This window comes from Panthera onca, chromosome A3 (genome assembly GCF_046562875.1).
Source record: "Panthera onca isolate mPanOnc1 chromosome A3, mPanOnc1 haplotype 2, whole genome shotgun sequence".
NCBI classification, from domain to species: domain Eukaryota; kingdom Metazoa; phylum Chordata; class Mammalia; order Carnivora; family Felidae; genus Panthera; species Panthera onca.
This window is the reverse complement of record NC_138341.1, coordinates 112,929,126-112,952,335: the sequence shown is the minus strand read 5'-3', so window position 1 is coordinate 112,952,335 and position 23,210 is coordinate 112,929,126. Positions and strand designations below refer to the sequence as shown.

The following is a 23,210-nucleotide window of genomic DNA, read 5'->3' as shown; positions in this document are numbered from 1 at the left end:
CAGGGTGTCCACACGCATTAGCTATCAAGGAAAAGCCAATGAAAACTTCAGTGAGATGTTACTCAGCATATGCCGAAGTGGCTGAACACATGACAATTTCATATGTTGGTGAGAATAGGGAGGGACTGGGACTCTCATATACTGCTGGTAGGTAGATAAAAGAAAAATTGAACATACGAATTCCATATGCTTTACCATAGCCACTTGAAGCACATACATAACAGAAACATACTTTCACCAAAAGGCATGTACAAGAATGTTCATGGAAGCATTATCTTAACTCTAAAGCATGTCAACAAGAGAATAAATATGCTATATTGCAAAGAAAATAGACTATTTCTCCACAAAATAACACTAATTAAACTCAAAAGTACAATGGTGAGTGAAGAAATAATTCCCTTTTATACAGAGTTTAAAAATAAGAAAAAATTAATATGGCATTAGATATCAAGATAGTGAGGGCACCTGGGTGGCTCAGTCGGTTAAGCGTCTGACTTTGGCTCAGGCCATGATCTCGCGATTCATGAGTTCGAGCCCCAAATCGGGCCCTGTGCTGACAGCTCAGAGCCTGGAGCCTGCTTCTGATTCTGTGTCTCCCTCTCTCTCGGCCCCTCCCCTGCTCACTCTCTCTCTCTCTCTCTCTCTCTCTCAAAATTAAACATTAAAAAAAAGGTTTTTAAAGAAATCAAGATAGTGATAACTTTTACGAAAGAAAATAAGATGAACTTCCATAATGCTAGTAAAGTTTTATTTTTTGACCGAGGTAATGGTTACATGGGCTTGTTCATTTTATGATAATTCATCAGACTACGTACTTAGGATTTTTGCACTTTTCTGTAGACACGTTATGATTCAATTAAAGTGATTATTTTAAAAAGAGACCTAAGAGACTTAGGTTATGCCCAGAATTCTCTGCAAGGGTATTCACACCATGCTGACTTCCAATTCGAATGGCCCTAGTCTTTAAGGGCGTGGATTTTTTTTTCCTGAAACTTCCCCATATGCAAATTAGTCACACATTCTGTCCAGGAAAGAGAGGCTTTGTCCTGCACCTTTTCAGTTAAGCCAGGCTACACAAAGGTAACAAACCATGAGGATCTCAATATCACTCGGAAATTGAGGCCCCAAATGAGTTATTAATAAAAATAGTGTACTCATACTTTTCCAAAGAAGACATCCAGATGGCTAACAGACACATGAGAAAAATGCTCAACATCACTCCTCATCAGGGAAACACAAATCCAAACCACAGTGAAATACCACCTCACACCTGTCAGAATGGCCAAAGTTAACAACTCAGGCAACAACAGATGTTGGCGAGGATGCGGAGAAAGGGACCCTTTTGCACTGCTGGTGGGAGGGCAAGCCGGTGCAGCCGCTCTGGAACACAATACGGAGGTTTCTCAAAAAATTAAAAATAGAACTACCCTACGACCCAGCAATTGCACTACTAGGATTTTATCCAAAGGATACAAAAGTGCTGATTTGAAGGGGCCAAATTATGGAAAGAGCCCAAATGTCCATCATCTGCTGAATGGATAAAGAAGATGTGGTATACATATACCATGGAATACTACTCGGCGATGAAAAAGAATGGAATCTTGCCATTTGCAACAATGTGAATGGAACTAGAGGGTATTATGCTGAGCAAAATAAGTCAGAGAAATACACATATCTTGTGATTTCACTGACATGTGGAATTTGAGAAACTCAATAGATGAACATAGGGGAAGGGAAGGAAAAATAGGACAAAAACAGAGAGGGAGGCAAACCATAAGAGACTCTTAAATACAGAGAACAAATTGAGGGTTGCTAGGCGGTGGGGGTGGGGTAGGTTAAATGGGTGATGGGCAATAAGGAGGGCACCTTTCGGGATGAGCACTAATTATAATAATGTTTTGGGGAGCATTATAATATTTGCAGAGTTAAATGTGTAACCATAGTAATATAAAATGTACAATGGAGGTTATTGGTGTGAAAGTGTTCTAAGGTCCTAGTATGTTGGCAAAAGCAATAATTTACATTAGACTATAATAAGTAAAGGATGCGTGCTATAATTTCTAGGGTAGCCACTCAAAGAACTGTAAACCAAAAACAAAACCATGTAACTGACAAGTTAACAGAAGGAAAAAGAAATAATAAAATTTCTATTAGGCCAAAAGAATACAAGAAAAGATGGGTATAAGAATGTAAAACAAGGGCTCGCTGCGGCAGCACATATACTAAAATTGGAACAGTACAGAGAAGATTAGCATGGCCCCCGTGCAAGGATGACACGCAAATTCGTGAAGCGTTCCGTATTTTTAGATATGTTTTGGGGCCAAAGAAGGTTGTTTGGAGAATGCATCTGGGATGAACGAGGGCTACCCCTCCCCTGGCCCACCCCCCAACTGGGGTGTCTCTGCAGGCTGCTTTTCTAGGGATGCTAGTCACAATAGTCTTTATTTTTGTGTCTGTGCGAAAGTGCCAAGAACCCCTCCACATTTGTAGATCCACAACTGTTTTTATAAGCTGTGTGTGTCCTCTGTATTATTATTAACTATTTTTTAGATTTTGCCTATAAGTTATTAAAGACTGATGATGCTGTAAAAAAAAAAAAAAAAAGAATGTAAAACAAGAAGGAGAAATTAAAAAAAAACACCACTATTTCTGAAATGACTGATGGGGCCCCTGGGTGGTTCAGCCGGTTGAGCATCTGACTTCAGCTTGGGTCATGATCTCACGGTTCATGGGTTCAAGCCCCATGCTGGGCTCTATGTTGACAGCTCAGAGCCTGGAGCCTGTTTCAAATTCTGTGTGTGTCTCTCTGCTCCTCTTCCACTTTCTCTCTCTCTCTCTCTCTCTCTCTCTCTCTCAAATATAAATAAACATTAAAAATTTTTTAATAAAATAAAATGACTGAAAAAACTGAAATAAATTCATTAACTTAAATGCAAATCAGCTAAATGCTCCAATTAAAAGACTATTATTTCCAAACTTGATAAGAAACAAAGTCCAACCATATGCTGCCTATAAGAGCCATACTTAACTATAAGGATATAAGACATTTTATTCCATACTGGTCGCAGAGAGCCCTTTTCTGACTTTACCGTCCTGTGAATTTGTTTATGTTCAGCAGGGAAACACCATGGTCCACCTGGTAGCAACTAGTTCAGCTATCAGATGTAGGCTGTGTTTTTTCTTTCTCGGTGCTGACCAAAACGGAAAAACAAAATCACCAATTGACGCCATTGGCAGAAAGAAAAGGCAAGCCACCGAATTGTATATGTATATATACATATACAATTGTATATACATATACATATACAAATACATATATACATATATACATATGTATATATACATATACAAATGTATATAATACATATACCTACAACCTGACAAAGAACTCATATCTGGAATATAAAAAGAACCCCTACAAACCAATAGGAAAAGAAAGACAACCCAGGAGAAAAATAGGAAAAGGCTTGAGCAGGTATTTCACAAAAGAAAGTAGCCAAGTGGTTAACAAACATGAAAATAAATATGAAAATGGGTTCAAGTTCATTTGTGCATCAGGAAAAGGCAAATTATAGCCATAATGTGATACCCCAATACAGTTATCAGGTGGTTAAATTGAAAAGATATACAACAGCAAGTGTTGGCAGGGATGTGTACCAACTAGAACTCCCGTCGTGGTGGGAGTATAATTGGTTCAGCCAAATTGGAAAACTGACGGTATCTACTAAAGATGATCAATTACATGCCTTGTGGTCCACCATCCCTAGATATATACTCAACAACAAACAATATGGACATATTTCACTGTAAGACATGTTCCAAGGATGTTTATAGCATTGCAATTTTTACTAGTCAAATAGTGGAAACAACCAAATGTCCATCAAAATTAGGATGAATAGGGGCGCCTGGGTGGCTCAGTCGGTTAAGCGTCCGACTTCAGCTCAGGTCACGATCTCGCGGTCCACGAGTTCGAGCCCCGCGTCGGGCTCTGGGCTGATGGCTCAGAGCCTGGAGCCTGCTTCCAATTCTGTGTCTCCCTCTCTCTCTGCCCCTCCCCCATTCATGTTGTGTCTCTCTCTGTCTCAAAAATAAATAAACGTTAAAAAAAATTTTTTTTTTAAAAATTAGGATGAATAAATGACTTCTGGAATGTTCATAGAAGGGAATGCTGCACAGCAATGAGAATAATAAACTATTGTGGTATGTAACAACATGGAAGAATCTACAAGTGTTCCACTGAGCTTAAGCCAGATACAAAGGAGAGTTTTCTGAATGATTTCAGTTCTCAAAAACTTTTTAAAAGCAAAGGAAATTGGTAGAAGTCAGGATCACAGTTACCTTTTTGGGATAAAGCATGATGGGAACTCAAATGTGGGAACAAACTCTTTTCTTACTCTTTGAGTCATACTTTCTCACCTGGGATGAGGCTGCTACCTCAGGTTCTATCTGTGGAGGGCTATCATTTGGGTTCTTATAGGCTGGTCAAAAGGACCAATATTTTTTTTTTTATTTTTTTTTTTTAACGTTTATTTATTTTTGAGACGGAGAGAGACAGAGCATGAACAGGGGAGGGGCAGAGAGAGAGGGAGACACAGAATCTGAAACAGGCTCCAGGCTCTGAGCAGTCAGCACAGAGCCCAACGCGGGGCTCGAACTCACGGACCACGAGATCATGACCTGAGCCGAAGCCGGCCGCTTAACCGACCGAGCCACCCAGGCGCCCCAAAAGGATCAATATTAAAATTGTTGTTGTACTCATCATTCCTTAACCAAGGATTAAACCCCTTCTTTCTTCATCTTCCACTAAAACAATTAAATAATATATGCACATATCAACATCTGGGTCATCAAACATGGCCAGATGTTTCTGAACTTTAGCTTGCTCTTAAGCCAACAACTACTGTATCTATCGACAATCTGTATCCAGAGAATACTGCCTAGTTATTACACAAGTTATTCTCATGTCTGGGGAGAACAAAACATCCCTTAGCTTATTCCCACCTCAAGGAAGGACTCATGGTGGGATTACCTGGCTCATAACTATTTTTCTAGTTATATGCATGCTGGATCCTTCTGTCCGCAGCACACATGTTACCCATTTGGAAAGAGCTCTCCTGACCACCTTATCTTAAGAATTTGCAGAGCCCAAGTCTGAGGAAGGCCATTTTGAGAAGGTAGGCCAGCAACCAGATGGCAGGCTAACCAACCATGGTACTGGCTACAGAGCCAGAAATAACCCTGTCCTCCTGTGGACTCAGCTACAGCCCCATCTGACCGTGATCTTGTTACCAGCACCATGTCAAAGGACCTGGGATGAGTCACACCTGCCTTTGCCTCAGGTAACAGGCCCATGGGCCTTGCTCCAATCCCTCTCAGCCATGGTTCAGAAGCAGTCCTGCCCACACAAGAAACCCAGCAGGAGACATCTATACACGCCCCTGGAGGGCATAACTATAAAAAAAAAAAAAAAGCAATTAATCAATAAATCTCATTTACAAAATCATCAAAAATAATTAAATACTTAAGAATAAATCTATCCAAAGAAGTGAAAGACCTGTACACTGAAAACTATAAAACACTGATGAAAGAAACTGAAGAAGACACAAATAAATAGAAAATAAATACCTTGTGTTCATGGATTGGAAGAATTAATATTGTTAAGGTGCCCATACTACCCAAAGCAATCTACAGATTAAATGTAATCCTTATTAAAATTCCAATGGCTTTTTTCATAGAAATAGAGAAAATAATCCTAAAATTCATATGGAACCACAAAAATCTCCAATGAGCCCAAGCCATCCTGAGAAATAAAGCTGGAAGCATCACATTTCCTGATTTCAAATATACCACAAGGCTATAGTAATCAAAACAGTATGGTACTGGCATAAAAACAGACACATTAGACCTATAGAATAGCCCAGAAATAAACCCGCTTATGTATGGCCAACTAATCTTTAAAAAAGGCACAAAGAAAACACAGTGGGAAAAGGCTAGTCTCTTCAATAATGTTACTTGGAAAACTGGGTATCTACATGCATCAAAATAAAATTGGACACTTATCTTATACCATACCAAAAAACATCAACTCAAAACTGATTAGTGACTTAAACAGAAGACCTAAAACCATAAAGCTCCGATCAAAAAACATAGGGAAAATCTTCATGACATTAGAAATGATTTTGTGAATTAAAAAAAAATTTTTTTTAATGCTTATTTATTTTTGAGAAAGGAAGACAGAAAATCCCAAGCAGGCTCCAGATTCTGAGCTGTCAGCACAGAGCCTGATGCAGGGCTCGACCTCATGAACGGTGAGATCATGACCTGAGCTGAAGTCAGACACTTAGCTGACTGAGCCACCCAGGCAACCCTGATTTTTTGGATTTGACTCCAAAAGCATAGGCAACAAAAGTAAAAGTAAGTAGACCACATCAAACTAAAATGTCTCTGCACAACAGAATGAAGAGGCAACCTCCAGAAGGAGAGAAAATATTTGAAAACTATACATCTGATAAGAAGTTAATATCCAAAATATGTAAAGAACTCATACAGCTCGGTAGCAAAAATCCAAATAATCCCTTTAAATAATGGGCAAAGGACCTGAGCTGACATTTTCCCAAAGACGACATGCAATGGTCCATAGTTATATGAAGAGGTATACAACATCACTAATCATCAGGGAAATGTAAATCAAAACCACAGTGAAATATTCATTCAATCTGTTAGGATGGCTATTACACCAAAGACAAGACAGAGAACAAGTGTTTACAAGGACGTAAAGAATGGGGGTTGCTGGTACACTGCTGGTGGAGTGTGAATCAATACAACCATCATGAAGAACAGTACAGAAACTCCCCAAAAAGTTAAAAATGAGGCTATCTTATGATCCAGCAATTCTACTTCCGGGTATATATCTGAAGGAAATGAAAACAGTTATCTTGAAGAGATATCTGAAGTCCCTTGATCACTGCAGCATTATTCGCAATAGCCAAGATATGGAAACGACCTAAATGTTTGCCAGTGGATGAATGGATAAAGAAAATTTGGTACCTAAATATCACATGTACATATACAAGTACACGCATTTACAGTGGAATATTATCCAGTGTTAGAAAGAAGGAAATCCTCCCAGTTTGGAAACTTGGATAAACCTGGAGGACGTTACGCTAAGTGAAACAAGCCAGACACAGAAAACAAATCCTCTATGATCTCATTTATATGGTGAATCTAAATTAGCTGAACTCACAGAAAAGAGCAGAAAGGCGTTTGCCAGGGTTTGGAGGAGGAGAAGGTAGGCACGAAATGGAGAGACGTTGGTCAAAGGGTACAAACTTTCAGTTATGAGATGATTAAATTCTGGTGATGTAACATACAACATGGTGACTGTTATTATTAATACGTTATTTTATACTTGAAATTTGCTAAGATTGCAGATCTTAAGTGCTCTTATCTAGAAAAAAAGATAACTATTTGAGGTGATAAGCATGTTAAATTAACTAGATTGTGTGTTCATATATCAAATCACCACATTATGCCTTAAATATAAGCAAATTTTATTTGTAAAAAAATTTAAGGTAAATAAATAAAAGGACCCTTCTGGTGGCGAGGAAAGAAAGAATATACATGGCTTAGGGCAGGTAGAAGTATTGTTTAGGTGTTACTTACAGAGAAGCATGTTTGTCTGGCAAGAAGAAGCTTCTCAGCAAAAGGGGAAGCCTATTTTTAAAAAGGGTGAGGGGGTGCCTGGGTGGCTCATTCGGCTGAGTGTCTGAGTCTTGATTTCAGCTCAGGTCTTGACCTAAGGGCTCATGGGATTGAGCCCTGCATCGGGCCCTGCCCTGATAGCATGGAGCCTGCTTGAGTTCTCTTTCTCTCTCCCTCTCTCTCTCTCAACGTGAATAAATAAACATTAAAAAAAAGGAGAGAGAGGGAGAAAAAAAAGGGTGAGAAACATTAATTTCAAATAACACAAGTTGCTTGTGAGGTCCATGGTGGGAATGGAAAGGGAGAGTTTGAGGTGAACAGGGATTATCACAAAGGAAGTATAGAACTGTGTAATCATCATACAGCTTTTGAAGAGTTTGAAAGGAAAAATAAAAATTTCAGATTTGGGTTTTAGAAATGATCCACTGGCAACTATATGGAAACAATGGAGGGAGTCAAAGGGATGATGGGAGACCAAAAGACAAGTGGGATATAAGCGTTATAGTATGTGTATTAATACTTCAAAGTATGTGTATGTGTATGTATGTTGTATTAATACAACAAAGTATCACAGGCTGAGTGGCTTAAACAACAGACATTTATTTTCTCACAATTCTGGAAGCTAAAAAGTCCACAGTCAAGGTGTCGGCAGAGTTGATTTCCTCTGAGGCCTTGTTCCTTGACCTGTAGATGGCTATCTTCTCCCTGTGTCTTCACGTGGTTTGTCTTCTGTGTCCTCACCTCCTCTTCTTATAAGAATGCCAGTCATATTGGATTAGGGTTCAGCCTAATGATTTCATCTTTATTTAATTGCTTCTTTAAATTTAAACTCTATCTCCAAATGTGGTCATGTTCTGAGATATTGGGGATTAAGACTTGACCATATGAATTTGAGGGCACACAGTCAGCCAGTAACAATGGGCAAGAAAAGATGATGGCTGAATGGGAATAGCAGAGGCCGGGATGGAAAACAGGTGCTACGGAGGCAGCCTTGGAAGGTCTTTGTAGCCGACGTGATGTGTAGGGGGCAGTGAGGAACAAGAAGATAACTAAGATATATTTTAGGATTATGGTTTGAATACTTAGGTTGAGGCCAATTTCCTGTTTCTCCGTCTTGTCATCCTCCATGCCTTTGCTTTCTAAAGTAGAATCTGAAGTCATGGATCCAGAGAGTGGATTTTTACCATAATGTGAAGAATAAAGAAGGCTTTGGGAGTTGAAAGGCTTATGGAGTTTATTACCTAGTCCAACATTTTCATTTTGGGAGTGGGCAAAAGGAGGCTCAGAGTAGTAAGGGGATAGATACAGTCACATCCTATTAGTGCATCTGAATTTCCGCTGCACCCTTTTCACTTCTTTGGGACTATGGTCTGGAGGCATGTTTATACAACCCTCTGACACCTGCGTCCGTTTGTAGGCATAATTGCTCTAGCCAAAAATGCAGAAAAACGTGTACAAGAACAGGTGGCTTCTAAGGCTTTTCTGCAGCCGTTGGTGTGGTCTGGGTTAAAGTTTAAATATTATTTGGCATCTCTGTGCCTAAGTAAGCGGAGATCCAGATCCATTGGCCTCTGAACTCAGACTGCTAAGTGGGAACAACTCCTTCCTTAACTGCAACTCGGGATCATTTCTATTTGTGCCTGGATATGCAAGTTAGGGCTGGATTTGTTACACATTTTAACCACAAGGAGGCTCACAAGTCCTTGCCTTCCGCCACACCTTCCACATTAAAGAGGTTGGGTTCTGGGTGCTGCAGTAATGATTTTCCACTGGGAAGAAGCATAATGTCTAAACTCGGGCATCATGGGTTCAAAATCCTGCTACTGAACTATTAGCTCAGTGGTCAACGGTACCTGGGGCAAGTCGCTTAAACTCTCTGTGACTTGGTTTCCTCTTCTGGCAAAGAGACATAAAACTACGCTGTTAACCTCATGGAGCTGTTAGGACAAAAGGAGACTATGTATGTAACATGCTTAGGATAAGGCCTTGCACCCATAAGTTCTCAGTAAATGTTGAGGATTTGGGAGGTTTTTTTTTTTGTTTTGGGGGTACTGGTTGTTTGTGTGTGTGTGTTTTGTTTTGTTTTACTATTTGCCCCTTTCATTTGGGTAGGGTGGCAATGGTTGCTTCCCAGTCAGAGGGCACGCCAATCTTTGGAAAGCCAAGTGCGATTAGGGAACTGGGGTAAGGGATAAATTCCAAGAGTGAGCCCATGAGGCAGAATCTTGGGCTAAACCTTGAGCTAAAGAGGCAAAAGAAGACCTCTGGACCAAACACACTGACCTACCTCAAGAGTCTAGGATGAGGCATTAGATAAGAATGTGTGGCTCAGATGGAAGCTGCGTTAGCCTGGAAAACTTCCATGTTGAGGGACGTAGCAGCGCCTGGTCAGAGGCTTAGGAATTCAGAATCTAGATCCTATAAGACTGTCTTACAGTGAGAACCAGTAATATCAGTCAAACCCTGGGACAACCTAGAGATATCAGGCTACAGAGGACTAGAGAGGCAGGACGGAAAGAGAGCTGGAATGAGCATATTTTCTTTAATGGATTATGTGAAGACCCAGCAGGTGTCTAAGGAGCTAGGGACCATGTAGGTCCTTTACTGACTCATTATTCTGGCTGTTAAAAGTCTTACGTCAGGAGTTGGTGCATGTTGAGTTGTTCTTGCCTTAAACTGACATCTTATCTGTTGTTTCTCATAAGGGTTTAAGGATATGTGCTTTCCATCAGGGATGCAGCAAATTCTTTTTGGCCCACATTTTTCTTTCTTCTTCTCATTTTCTTTGCAAGATTGCCTGCATCTGCCAATTCTATAACTGCACCTTTTGACCCATCCAGCTATCAAAATAAACAAAAAGATGAATAAACAAAATACATGAAAAAGAGTAGAGACTATTCGACTAAGGATGTTAGTATTATAGTAATAATGGTTAGAATGAACTACTGAAATGTAACGGCATTCTTGGGAAAATTAAATAAGTCTGTCCACGTAGAAATGCTTAATACTGGTCGCGACATGTACAAGATAAGAGTAGTTATCTCCCTTCCTTCGACCAGCTCTAACTGGACTTTATTTCTGTACTTGTGATGTTTTCACTTGTCGTTTTTCAGTCTCACCAACACTCGTTCCTCCTTGTCCCCAAATCTAGGTGCCTGCCAAGGAATGGACCTATACCTTTAATTTCCTGTTTTTTGCCCCACTCTGTTCATTATTCACTCAACAGTGCTTTGTTGAACACCAGAGCGTGTCCCAGGCACTGTTCCAGGTGCGTGACCCAAATGACGCCCTAGAACAGGGCTTTGAACATTGAAAGATCAGTGTATATTGCCGACCTGCAGGCTGATATTCTGGATGGTGTAAAACTCTGCACTTAGGTGACATTGTGGCTCGACCTTATCTGGATCTATAAAACACAGAGTACACACCCAACTTCCCCAACACCCTGGGTTCCTTTGAGAGATCATAGTATCTTGATTACCTCTATTTGTGTTTTTCCCCAAACTCCCCTCCTGGAAGATAATTCCCAAGTCTCTCTTTCTCACTTGGATGTTCAGAATGGAAAAATCAGAATTAAGATGACTCTGATTCCATGAATCAATGTGCAAATTCTTTCCCCAAAATGTCTTTTGCAGCTCTAATTCCCTCCCCAAGACCAATTAGCCCTCACTAGAGTTTAAAGCAGGCTGAAACCAACTCAGTATTAGCCCAGAATTACCTTCTTTTGCTTCTAGAACAACTCAGTGATTGACAAAGATTTTCAGTTTGAAAAGCTGATCCAAGAGAGGGTGCAGCTTCTAGCAGCAATAATCCAAAAGGAAATCATGAAAATAAAAATCATAAACTTTAGGGATGTCTGGGTGGCTCAGTCAGCTAAGCATCCCACTTGGGCTCAAGTCATGATCTCACGGTTGGTGAGTTCAAGCCCTGCATAGAGCTCTCTGCTGTCAGGGCATACCCGCTTCAGATCCTCTGTCTGCCTCTCTCTCTGCCCCTCTCGCTCTTGTTTGCTTGCTTGCGCGCTCTCTCTCTGTCTCTCAAAAATAAATAAACATTAAAAAATACCTTTAGGGGTGCCTGGGTGGCTCAGTCGGTTAAGCGTCCGACTTGGCTTAGGTCATGATCTTGTGGTTTGTGAGTTCGAGCTCGAGCTCCGCATCCAGCTCTATGCTGACAGCTCAGAGACTGGAGCCTGCTTCGGATTCTGTGTCTCCCTCTCTCTGCCACAGCCCACCCCCCCCCCCGCCCTGCCCAAGGATAATCATTAAAGTTTGTGGTTTTTAATTTTTTTTTAACGTTTACTTATTTTTGAGAGACAGAGAGAGCCGGCGGTGGGGGGGGAGGGGGGGGTGGATAGGGGCAGAGAGAGAGATACACAGAATCCAAAGCAGGCTCCAGGCTCTAAGCTGTCAGCACAGAGCCCCTCATGGGGCTCAAACTCACACGCCGTGAGATCATGACCTAGCCGAAGTCGGATGCTTAACCGACTGAGCCACCTAGGTGCCCCTCTCAAGGACAAACATGAAAAAACAATAAACTTTAGAATCCCCAGGAAGCTTAAGCAGAAAATATTTCCGTCAGAAAGTTCTTCACTGCTCAGTCATAAAATCTATCGTATTGTTAGAGCTATGGCCATGTTCAGTCTGGAATCCAGAATCACCTGCCTTAACCCCAGCTCCACGCCTTGAGCCTGTTTTTACAAAACTCCAGATATCGGGCGTCAACCTACAAATTTTTCACTACACGTATTCTAAGACAAGAGCAAGATACCTCTCCTGATTGCTTTAAAGGAACGTTCAAATCCACATAACAATGGAGAAGCAAAGTAATGGGACCTGTTATTATCAGAGGCAGTAGCAATTGAAAGTAGGTTGGAGTGAGAGACACCTGGGATGAGACCCTGTTGACATTTGGGACAAGGATATTAAGGACACCAGGGATGCTGCAGTTGCTTCTGCATACGGAAGGGACATCATATGAGAAACCTTGGGCTCCGCCCATATTTGCCATCATGAAAAACACCATAATGGTCGGAAGTGACAGACCACCCTTATTATGGGACGTAGTCACTATACCAAGGCTTTTCACTACATCTCAGTTATCTCTGTAGATTGTCTTCACGGCCGCACATGATCAGTTTTTCAATAATTCTATGCGTAGAACCCCATTCTCACTCCCTTTTCCCTCCTCTCCATGGTCTGGTTACCTGGGGAAGCCTAAGCCAGGAGCACAAGGACAGGTAAGGCCAGGAACAAGAGTTTAATGTATCCTGAGAGGGAAGAGGGACGATCCGGCAGCATACTGATGTGCCAGGAAAGGTTGGTCTTCACTCGGATTTTACTGTCTTGGGTGAGGCTGAGTCATGGACAATAAATCAGAGAAGGGCAGACCGCCCCACCACCCATCAGCTTGTGGGTTAGCAACATAAATCGATGATCCAATGTTCAGAGCCCTTCTCGAGACATCATCTGAGAAGGCGGAAGACATTAATTAGCAGAGGACCTAGAAGTCTGTCACGAGTCTGTGACACTGTGGAGAGAATGGACCCACTTTCCAAGAAGCCTTTCAAGCTCCTCTCCTTGGGCAATGGAGCCTCCTCCCTTATGTTCTCACAGCCTTTCTGCTTCCTTCCTTCTGCCATAATGTTTTTCATGTTGAGTCGGGACTAAGGATTTTTCTAGTTCATCTCCCCTATCAGACTGACATTGTCAAAGGCAACTTTTGACAGTGAGCCCCTGAAGGTAGGGACTGGCTATAATTTCTGTATATCCAGAGGGTCCAAAGCACGTTTGTTGAAAACAATGAATTAATGAATGCATGTTGGTATTCACTCATACCCTGATAGATCTTAGAACTGGCATTTCTCAGCTATTTAAATGCAGCCTCAGAGAGTGGAAGATGTTTGCCTCGGGTCATACTGCGGGCAAGAAAAAAACCAGACTAAGACCCTCCTAACCCAGCCCAACATCCAACTCTTTAACTATGCCTTTACTCCTTATTTCCCACTCCACATCCTTAATACTGGCTCCTTCTGCGACTTTCTTAGACTTCAGCCATCAAAGAGTACAGCAAAAATACCTACCCTCCCCCCTCGCCAGATTCTCCAACAAAAAGGGGAGACTGCCTGGGCTCCATCAGTAAGTGTGTCTGTGAGTCCACTGGGTTTTCTTTTTGGAGTCCTTAGTCTGTGGTATAGTCATTTTACACCTTCTGATGGGCCCAGGGCTCTTCCAGTCTACTCTCTTCTTCTTACAGTTGCAGGTATCAGGGACAGCCTGGTGGATATCAGGAGACCTGTTTTGCCCTTGACATCCAAGTAGTCCCTTCTCCACGAAAAGCAGTGAGCGTGAAGCCATCCACTGAAGCCTTACTGTCTTTCAGTAGCCATCGTAAGCACTTTCCATACATGAGCCCCTAGAATCCTCACAGGATCCCGATAGGCAAATGTCATTTGCCCAGGGTTACACAGTGCTTAGGAGTGAGGTCTGGATTCGGGTCTGGCTTACTTGTTTCAAGAGCACATGTTCTTTCTATTACCCTGGGGGGATTATGCCTGAATAGCGATGGAAGGAGGGATCTATTAGCCTGAAAAGCAGTGATGGGTGGATGAGAGGTAGGGTCACTATCTTCTGAAAGACATGTTCTATGCAGGCCTAGAGGGCAGAACCAGAAGTCTTGGCTGGAAACAGCAGCGGGGCAGGTTTTCACTAATTGGACAGACCTCTGATGATTAGAACCATCTGAAACTGGTTGGACTGTCTGGGAGATGGGGTGGTTCCTGGTGTCCAAATGCTACATATGGAGTCTGCCTGACCACTTCTCTCAGGTCCTGCAGGGAGGACTGGTGAACTGGCTGGTGTGAATCTCTGTACTAGACAGAGTTCTGCGAGAAGAAGAAAGCAAATTCTTGCATTCTGATGGGGGTGGGAGACGACAAATACGTAACACTACAGCCTGTAGATAATATGGCAGGTTGTTAAGTTTGTAAGAAGATACACAAATGACTAAAGTTTGGGCTAGGAAATTGATAAAGACCATTCTCTGCAATAGAACTCAGGCTCAGAAAGGTCAATTGACTTTCTTAAGGCCACACAGTTGGTAAGCCATGAAGTCCCAAATGACTCCAAATCCATTGCTCCTTGCAACCAGGGGAAAATGTCTCACCAAACACATACATCTTCTGGCTCTGTCTTCGTTTTTTCGTTTAATGTAAATCTTATCTTGAAATTATTATAGATTAAGAGGGAGTTGCAAAGACAGTAAAGAAATCCTGTGTAGCCTTTACATAGTTTCCCCAAACATTGTTTTGAATAACTACAGCACAATGTCAAAACAAGGAAACTGACATTGGTGCAACGTTTATGTATATTTCTACGTCATTCTATCACAGGCATTGTTTAGTGTAAGCAATCAATATGCGGAACTGTTCGATCACCACAAAGATCTTCCTTGTGCTACCTAGCTCCCTACTTCCCCAACATCCCTAACCGACGGCAACTAACAAGATATTCTCCATTGTTCTAATTTTGTCATTTTCAGAATGTTATATACATGGAATCATACAGTACACAACCTTGTGAGATCACTGCATCTATCAATAGTTGTTTCCTCTGTCACTGTGTAGTATTCCATGGTACGGATATACTACAGTTATAGAACATTTGGCTGTTTACAGATTTTGGTTATTACAAACAAAGCTGATATAAATATTTGTGTACAGATTTTTCTGTGGACAAAAGTTTTCATTTCTCTGGATAAATGCCTAGGGGGTGAGTGCTAGCTTTACAAAAAAAAAAAATTGCCAAACTATTTTTCAGAGTGCCTGCACCATTTAACACTCTCGCCAACAACGTATGAGAGATTCAGTCTCTCCTCATCAGCATTTGGTATTGCCATGGTTTTAAATGCTATCTGTTCTAACGGATAATGTGTAGTATCTCCTGCTGGTGTTAATTTGCATTTCCCTAATTGCTACTGATGTTGATCATCTTTTCTTGTACTTAGATGCCATCCTCCTTGGTGAAATCCCTGTTCATTTGCCCATTTTCTAAATGGAATATTTGTGTTTCTTATGAGGAGTATGTCTTTACTTTTTTATCGAAGCATAACTAACATACAGTGTTATGTTAGTCTCAGGTATACAATACAATGATTCAACAATTCTCTACATTACCCAGTGCTCACCATGGTAAGTGAAGTCACCATCCGTCACCAAACAACGTTATTACGATCTTACTGACTCTATTACCTATGCTGTACTGTTCGTCTCCATGAATTATTTATTCTGTAACTGGAAGTTTGTACCTCTTAGTCCCCCCTTTTTCTATCTATTTCACCCACTTCTCCCCAACTCCCCTCTGGCAACCACAATTTGTTCTCTGTATCAAAGAGACGATTTTGTGTGTCTTTTTCTTTGTTTGGTTTCTTTTTTTTTTTTTTTTTTTAACGTTTATTTATTTTTGAGACCGAGAGAGACAGAGCATGAACAGGGGAGGAGCAGAGAGAGAGGGAGACACAGAATCTGAAACAGGCTCCAGGCTCTGAGCTGTCAGCACAGAGCCCGACGGGGGCTTGAACTCACGGACCGTGAGATCATGACCGGAGCCGAAGTCAGACGCTTAACCGACCGAGCCACCCAGGCGCCCCTGTTTGGTTTCTTTAATTGCACATATCAGTGAAATTGTATGGTACTTGTCTTTCTCTGACTTATTTCACTTAGCATAATACTCTTTAGGTCCATTCACGTAGTTGCAAATGCCAAGATCTCATTCCTTTTTACAACTGAGTACCATTCCATTGTGTATACATATATCACGTCTTTTTTCTCCATTCATCTATTGATGGACACTTGGGTTGCTTCCATATCTTGGCTAATGTAAATAAGGCTGCAGTAAACATAGATGTGCATACATCTTTTCAAATTGGGTTAATATCCAAAATATATTAAGAACTTATACAACTCAACACACACACACACACACACACACACACACACACACACAAATAACAATCCAATTAAAAACGGGAAGAAGACCCAAATAGACATTTTTCCAAAGAGGACACACAAATGCCCAACAGACACACGAAAACATGCTCAACATCACTCATCAGTAGGACAATGCAAATCAAAAACCACAAGGAGATATCACCTCACACCTGTGAACAACTAAAATCAAAAAGACAAGAAGCAGCAAGTGTTGGTGAGGATGTGGAGAAAAAGGAATCCTTGTACACTGTTAGTGGGAATGCCACTATGATCCAGAAATGCCACTTCTGGGTATTTACTCAAAGATAATGGAATATTTTTAATTGTTGAATTTTGAGAGTTGTGTATGTACTCTATTCGAGTTCTTTGTTGGCTATGCAGTTGGCAAATAACATCTTTCAGTCTATGATCTCTTTTAATCCTTTCCATCTTTTTTTATTCATTACCATACCTAGTTACGGTTTTCTTTTTTGACCTTTTTTGTGGTGGCAACATTTAAGATCCAGTCCATTGGCAAATTTGCAGTATATAATACAACAGTGTTAACTATAGTCACGTTGTTGTGCAACAGAGCTTCAGAATTTACTCATCTCGCATAATTCAAATTTTGTACCTCCTGAAACCATCTGTCCACTTCCCCCTCCACACAGTCTGACTACTGAGAGCCCACATGTAAATAAGATGGTGAGGTATTTTTCTTTTTTTCATCTGGCTTATTTCACTTAGCATAATGTCTTCTGCGTTCACGCACGTTGTCAAAAAATGGCAGGACTTCCTTCCTTTTAAAAGGCTGATTATTGTGCTCGCTTCACCAGCACATGTAGTAAAATTGGAACGATACAGAGATTAGCACAGCCCCTGCACGAGGATGACACACAAATTCATGAAGAAAAGTCTGATTATTATTCCACTTTTATATATACACACTTCCTTTAGCCATTCTACCGTCAACATACATTTGGGGTATTTCCACACCTTGGCTATTGTAAATACTGTGAAGAACATGGGAATGCAAATATCTCTTCAATAGAATGATTTCATTTCATCCAGCTACATATCCAGCAGTGGGATTTCTGGATCATATGAGAGTGCTATTTTTCATTTTTGGGGGGAGAAACTACCATACTGTTTTCCACAGTGGCTGCACAATATTTGACAATATCACCTTCTGTCTGTGAACGCAGGATATCTTTCCATTTATGTCTGTCTTCAATTTCTTTCTTTCTTTCATCACTTTGACCCATGATTATAAGAGGGCTACCTCGCCTCCAGCAACATGACTGTGATTCAAGCAGAGGGAAGTGGCAGGACAAAAGCTAATGGGTACCTGCCACTTGAATCTTGGCCCTGTCCCTCTGAAGTATCTTACAAGATCCCCCACCAAAAATATTCTGCTTAACATCACTGAGCAGAATTGCATCACGTTTCACCACTCTGTGTTTGCCACATTTGGAAAAGTTGTTGACATGGGCGTGCCGCTGCACCTAAACTATCATCCAGACACAACAGGTCGTGCTAAGGAGCAAAGAGGCGGAAAGGCCCAGAGCGCACTCACTCCTCAGCAGATAGCACTAGGCACACGGAGTTCTCCAAGAATGACGGCATCCCTGTGGGGCCAAACTAACGATCCCGTTCTTGGAACATCAAGATCTAATCGCGCTGGCGGCCCGCAGGCACACGCCAAGCTCTGTGGAACATCACACTGGGTCAGGTGAGGAACCGCATGTTCAGACCACCCCCCCGGGAGCAGAGCAGGCTGGAGACGTGGCAGATGGAAGAGCTCCGTGGACAGGTGATCAAGCGGCACTACTGAGAGTTCAGGAAGCTGAAGAATCTGGACTACCGGTACCAATCTGCAGCCCCCCTGCAGAACACACGGGGGCTTCTCAGAAAGCCTGTCATCTCAGGACACAGTATGTGGCCAGGCAACACTCTGAGCGTCGGTGACAAAGTATTCAGGGGCAAAGTTCTTTTATGCAAGCTGCCTATGGCCCTGCTCACTGCTTTGACCTGTTACCACCTAGGTTTCTTTTTGTTAGCTTTTGATTTAGCAAATAAGTCACATAGATAGGCTCATTAGCTTCCAAATCAGAAAGTGATTACCTTGATTTACGTGCAAAGATACAAGAAAAATGTAAAAAATCTATATGTCCTAAACAGATCATCCAATATATGTTCCAGAAAACTAATGCTACAAGGTAAAATGGTATATTGAATTGCTGCTATTATTTAATAATTAATGACTATAATTTGCCTACATTAGTTATCATCTATTTTCTTCTGTAATAAATGAGGGTGTATCTCACTTATATCTTATCACTGGAACCTTATTCTTCCTTCTACAATGTGAACTCATTACTTGCTAGACAGGGTACAGGGATGTCATTTTAGAATTTTCATTATGGGGCGCCTGGGTGGCTCAGTCGGTTGAGCGTCCGACTTCGGCTCAGGTCATGATCTCACAGCTCGTGAGTTCGAGCCCTGTGTCGGGCTCTGTGCTGACAGCTCAGAGCCTGGAGCCTGCTTCTGCTTCTGTGTCTCCGTCTCTCTCTGCCCCTAACCCCCTTGCATTCTGTCTCTGTCAAAAATAAATAAACATTAAAAAAAATTTTTTTAAAAAGAGTTTTCATTATTATGGGGCACATGGATGTCTCAGTCAGTTGAGCGTCCAACTCTTGATCTTGGCTCAGGTCACGATTTCACTGTTTGTGGGATAGAACTCTGTGTCAGGCTCTGTGCTAACAGGAGCCTGCTTGGCTCTCTCTCCCTCTCTCTGCCCCTCCCCGGCTCGTGCTCTTTCTCTCTTTCAAATAAATAAACTTAAAAAAAAGAATTCTTATTATTAAACTCCTGGGTTGGCATAAATATTCTTGGGTGCTGTATTTGCATATAAAAAATTACTCCATCTTTCTGCTTATGTACCTTTTATAAAGAGAATAAAGCAGGAAATTTCAGTGCCATGCATTCCAAAAATATGTTTTTCTATATTCATAAACATCTTAAATCAAAAGCTAATTGAGGATAGGCTTAACCACATAAAAAATGCTTACAATCACAATTTCTGTTCTGTCTATTAAGTATGGACAGGAAATCTAGGATTACCACACTTTGAGGAAAAGCTGCAATTTGACAGAAAATAAATTAAAACAATCAGGCTCTCACAGTGAGTATCTGGCTAGTGGCAATGCCAACACTCTTCAAGACTTTCTTCCTAACAAAGGTCTAGTCTCTAGGGAGAAAGAATTTCACAGAAGGCAATTCCGAGACTTTATCCCGGATGAAAGGTATTGGGGTGCCCGGGTGGCTCAGTCAGTTAAGCGTCGACTTGGGCTCAGGTCATTATCTCACAGTTGGTTGGGTTCGAGCCCGGATCGGGATCTCTGCTGACAGCTCAGAGCCTGGAGCCTGCTTCCAATTCTGTGTCTCTCCCACTCATGGTCTCTCCCTCCCCCCCATCCCCCCCCTCTCAAAAGTGAATAAACATTTTAAAAAATAAAAAAAAAAGAAAAGTATCTTGCCCACTCCAACCTGCTCTAAACTTATTTCATCTAAGGAAAAAAATAGGCGACGGGGAAGATATCTTCAAGGAAATACATTGGGGGCACTGTTCTCAGGGAAGGGAGTAACAGCTGGGCAAAAGAGTATATGCTGGGAAAGGGGACAGAAATACTGGTGAAGGTCACAGCCCTGAGACACAGCCTCAGTAAAAGTATGGGACAAAACCAGAAAAATTTAGATCTTTTTCCTTCTACCACATTGTACCAATATACCAAAAAACCTTCAGTATGTTAACAGTGGATTTCAGCTGAAAGGGCTGAACACAGACTCTTGGTGTTTCTAAGCAGACTTAGATGGTTTAAAAAGATATAACTAAAACTCTAGGTCAAGCACTTAAAACAATGTAAAAATAAGTTTAAATGATATGCCAAGAGACAGAGAAAGAAAATGCAACCATGCAGGGCCATAGGCAACTTGCATAAAAGAACTTTGCCCCTGAATACTTTGTCACCGACGCTCAGGGTGTTGCCTGGCCACATACTGTGTCCTGAGATGACAGGCTTTCTGAGAAGCCCCCGTGTGTTCCAGGGGCTGCAGATTGGTATCGGTTGCCCAAATTCTTCAGCTTCCTGAACTCTCAGTAGCTCCGCTTGATCACCCGTCCACGGAGCTCTTCCATCTGCCACGTCTCCAGCCTGCTCTGCTCCCGGGGGGTGGTCTGAACATGCGGTTCCTCGCCTGACCCAGTGTGATGTTCCACAGAGCTTGGCGTGTGCCTGCGGGCCGCCAGCGCGATTAGATCTTGATGTTCCAAGAACGGGATCGTTAGTTTGGCCCCACAAGGATGCCGTCATTCTTGGAGAACTCCGTGTGCCTAGTGCTATCTGCTGAGGAGTGAGTGCGCTCTGGGCCTTTCCGCCTCTTTGCTCCTTAGCACGACCTGTTGTGTCTGGATGATAGTTTAGGTGCAGCGGCACGCCCATGTCAACAACTTTTCCAAATGTGGCAAACACAGAGTGGTGAAACGTGATGCAATTCTGCTCAGTGATGTTAAGCAGAATATTTTTGGTGGGGGATCTTGTAAGATACTTCAGAGGGACAGGGCCAAGATTCAAGTGGCAGGTACCCATTAGCTTTTGTCCTGCCACTTCCCTCTGCTTGAATCACAGTCATGTTGCTGGAGGCGAGGTAGCCGTCTTATAATCATGGGCCAAAAGCATGTGCTAGGAGGGTGTGAAAAAAAGGGTAGATGTTGCCTGGTCCCTCATGTCAGTGTGAAAGTCTTATAGCATTCCTTGACATTATACCATATGAGAAGAATAAAACCCTAATTTGTGCGACACCTTTTTGCATGTTTTTGTGTTTCACATTTCCTCCTAATTAACAGGTCATATCCAAATATGTGGGTTGCATCTAAAGTGACAATTAGAAGGAAGTTTTTATCACTAAATGCTTACAGTTAAAAAGAAAAAGGGGTGCCTGGCCGGCTCAGTCAGTAGAGCATGTGACTCTTGACCTCAGGGTCGTGAGTTCAAGCCCCACACTGGGTGTGGAGCCTACTTAAAATAAAAATAGAAAAAAAAATTTTTTTTAATTAAAAAAAGAAAAAGAAAGATCTCTATAATCTAAGATCTTATCTCAAAACTAGAAAAAGAAGAGCAAAATAAACTCAAAGCAAGCAGAAGAAAGGAAATAATAAGGGGAACAGTAGGAGAAAAATAAAATTGAAAAAAAAAAAGAAAAAAATAAACAGAAAGCTGATTCTCAAAAAAAAATCTGTAAAATTACTAAGTCAAATTTCAAAATTGACAAAGATAAAAGGAAGCAATTCAGAAACCATCAATGTCCACAATGAAACATTGATGTCATTAAGATCCTACAGCCATTAAAAAAGATAAGAGGGGCGCCTGGGTGGCTCAGTCGGTTAAACGTCCAACTTTGGCTCAGGTCATGATCTCGGGGTTTGTGAGTTTGAGCCCCGTGTCAGGCTCTGTGCTGACAGCTCGGAGCCTGGAGCCTGCTTCAGATTCTGTGTCTCCTTCTCTCTCTGCCCCTCCCCAGGTTGTGCTCTATCAAAAATAAATAAATGTGTAAAAAAAAAAGATAAGAAAAGAAGAGCGCCTAGGTGGCTCAGTCAGTTGAGCCTATGCCTCTTGATTTCAGCTCAGATCATGATCTCACAATCATGAGATCGAGCCCCATGATGACCCCCCCCCCCCACCAATAGGTGTGGAGCCTGCTCCTTTCTCTCCTTCTGCCTTTGCCCCTCTCTAGTTTGCACGAGCATGTGTGCTGTCTTTATCTAAAACAAATAATAATAATAATAAATAAGATGGGAAAACCACAAGAAATTTTTCACTCAAAAATTTTACAACTTAGAAGAAATAGGTCAATTCTTCAAAAACCAAAAACAATTTAAACTCGATCTTGATGAAATAGACCACTTGACTAGTTCTATAACCATTAAAGAAATTGGATTTCTAATTTAAAAGCTTTCAAACAGTAATCTCCAGGCCGAAATGCTTTCGCTGGAGAATTTGACCCAATATGGGTTTTCCCCATTATCTGAGGGTAGAACGTTTCTATGAACACTTTTGTAAGCCCAATGGCATAAAGCAAAGATGCAATTACCATTAATTCATATGGAGAATTTGTTGAGTGTTTCCAGACCGAAAGATAGCCTTTCTTAGTCTTTCTGATATCTTGGGACACAGCCTGCTAAGGGATGCACAAAATCCAGACAAAGCCCAGATGCTCAGAGACATAGTGCAAAGCCATGGCAACTTGATGCGGAGATACTGAGTGTAGTTCCCAGGGCAGCAGCTTGGTGGGGCTATTCTGGCTGCTCTAGGTGTGAGTTGCCTCAATAATGACTCATTGCAAAGCAAACGCGTAACTGATCACTATTTTTGCTTTTTGCCTTTTGTAAAACCAAAAATCCTCTTCAGATTTCTTTGTTAGCAAAAACAGGTACTAATGTAGGTCTTTCATAAAAGCAGAGTGGTGTGACCCAAACTTTCATATA

General features: G+C 41.5%; 1 protein-coding gene, 1 long non-coding RNA gene and 2 other non-coding genes across 4 annotated transcripts in view; 2 read left to right on the top strand and 2 right to left on the bottom strand.

Moving 5' to 3' along the window:
• LOC144615803 (uncharacterized) overlaps positions 1 to 23,210 on the bottom strand; it is a 168,610-nt gene that overhangs the window by 32,334 nt on the left and 113,066 nt on the right. The window lies entirely within an intron of this gene.
• Positions 2,199 to 2,305, top strand: LOC132672974 (U6 spliceosomal RNA). The gene has a single exon (XR_009607810.3). It is a non-coding gene; the product is annotated as a U6 spliceosomal RNA (small nuclear RNA).
• LOC132666611 (beta-defensin 115) lies at positions 10,284 to 13,001 on the bottom strand. Its single transcript, XM_060614621.2, is given in 2 exon segments — positions 10,284 to 10,541; positions 12,908 to 13,001. Coding segments are annotated over 2 exon segments (333 nt in total). The 3' UTR covers positions 10,284 to 10,302.
• On the top strand, positions 17,487 to 17,590 carry LOC132672999 (U6 spliceosomal RNA). The gene has a single exon (XR_009607825.1). It is a non-coding gene; the product is annotated as a U6 spliceosomal RNA (small nuclear RNA).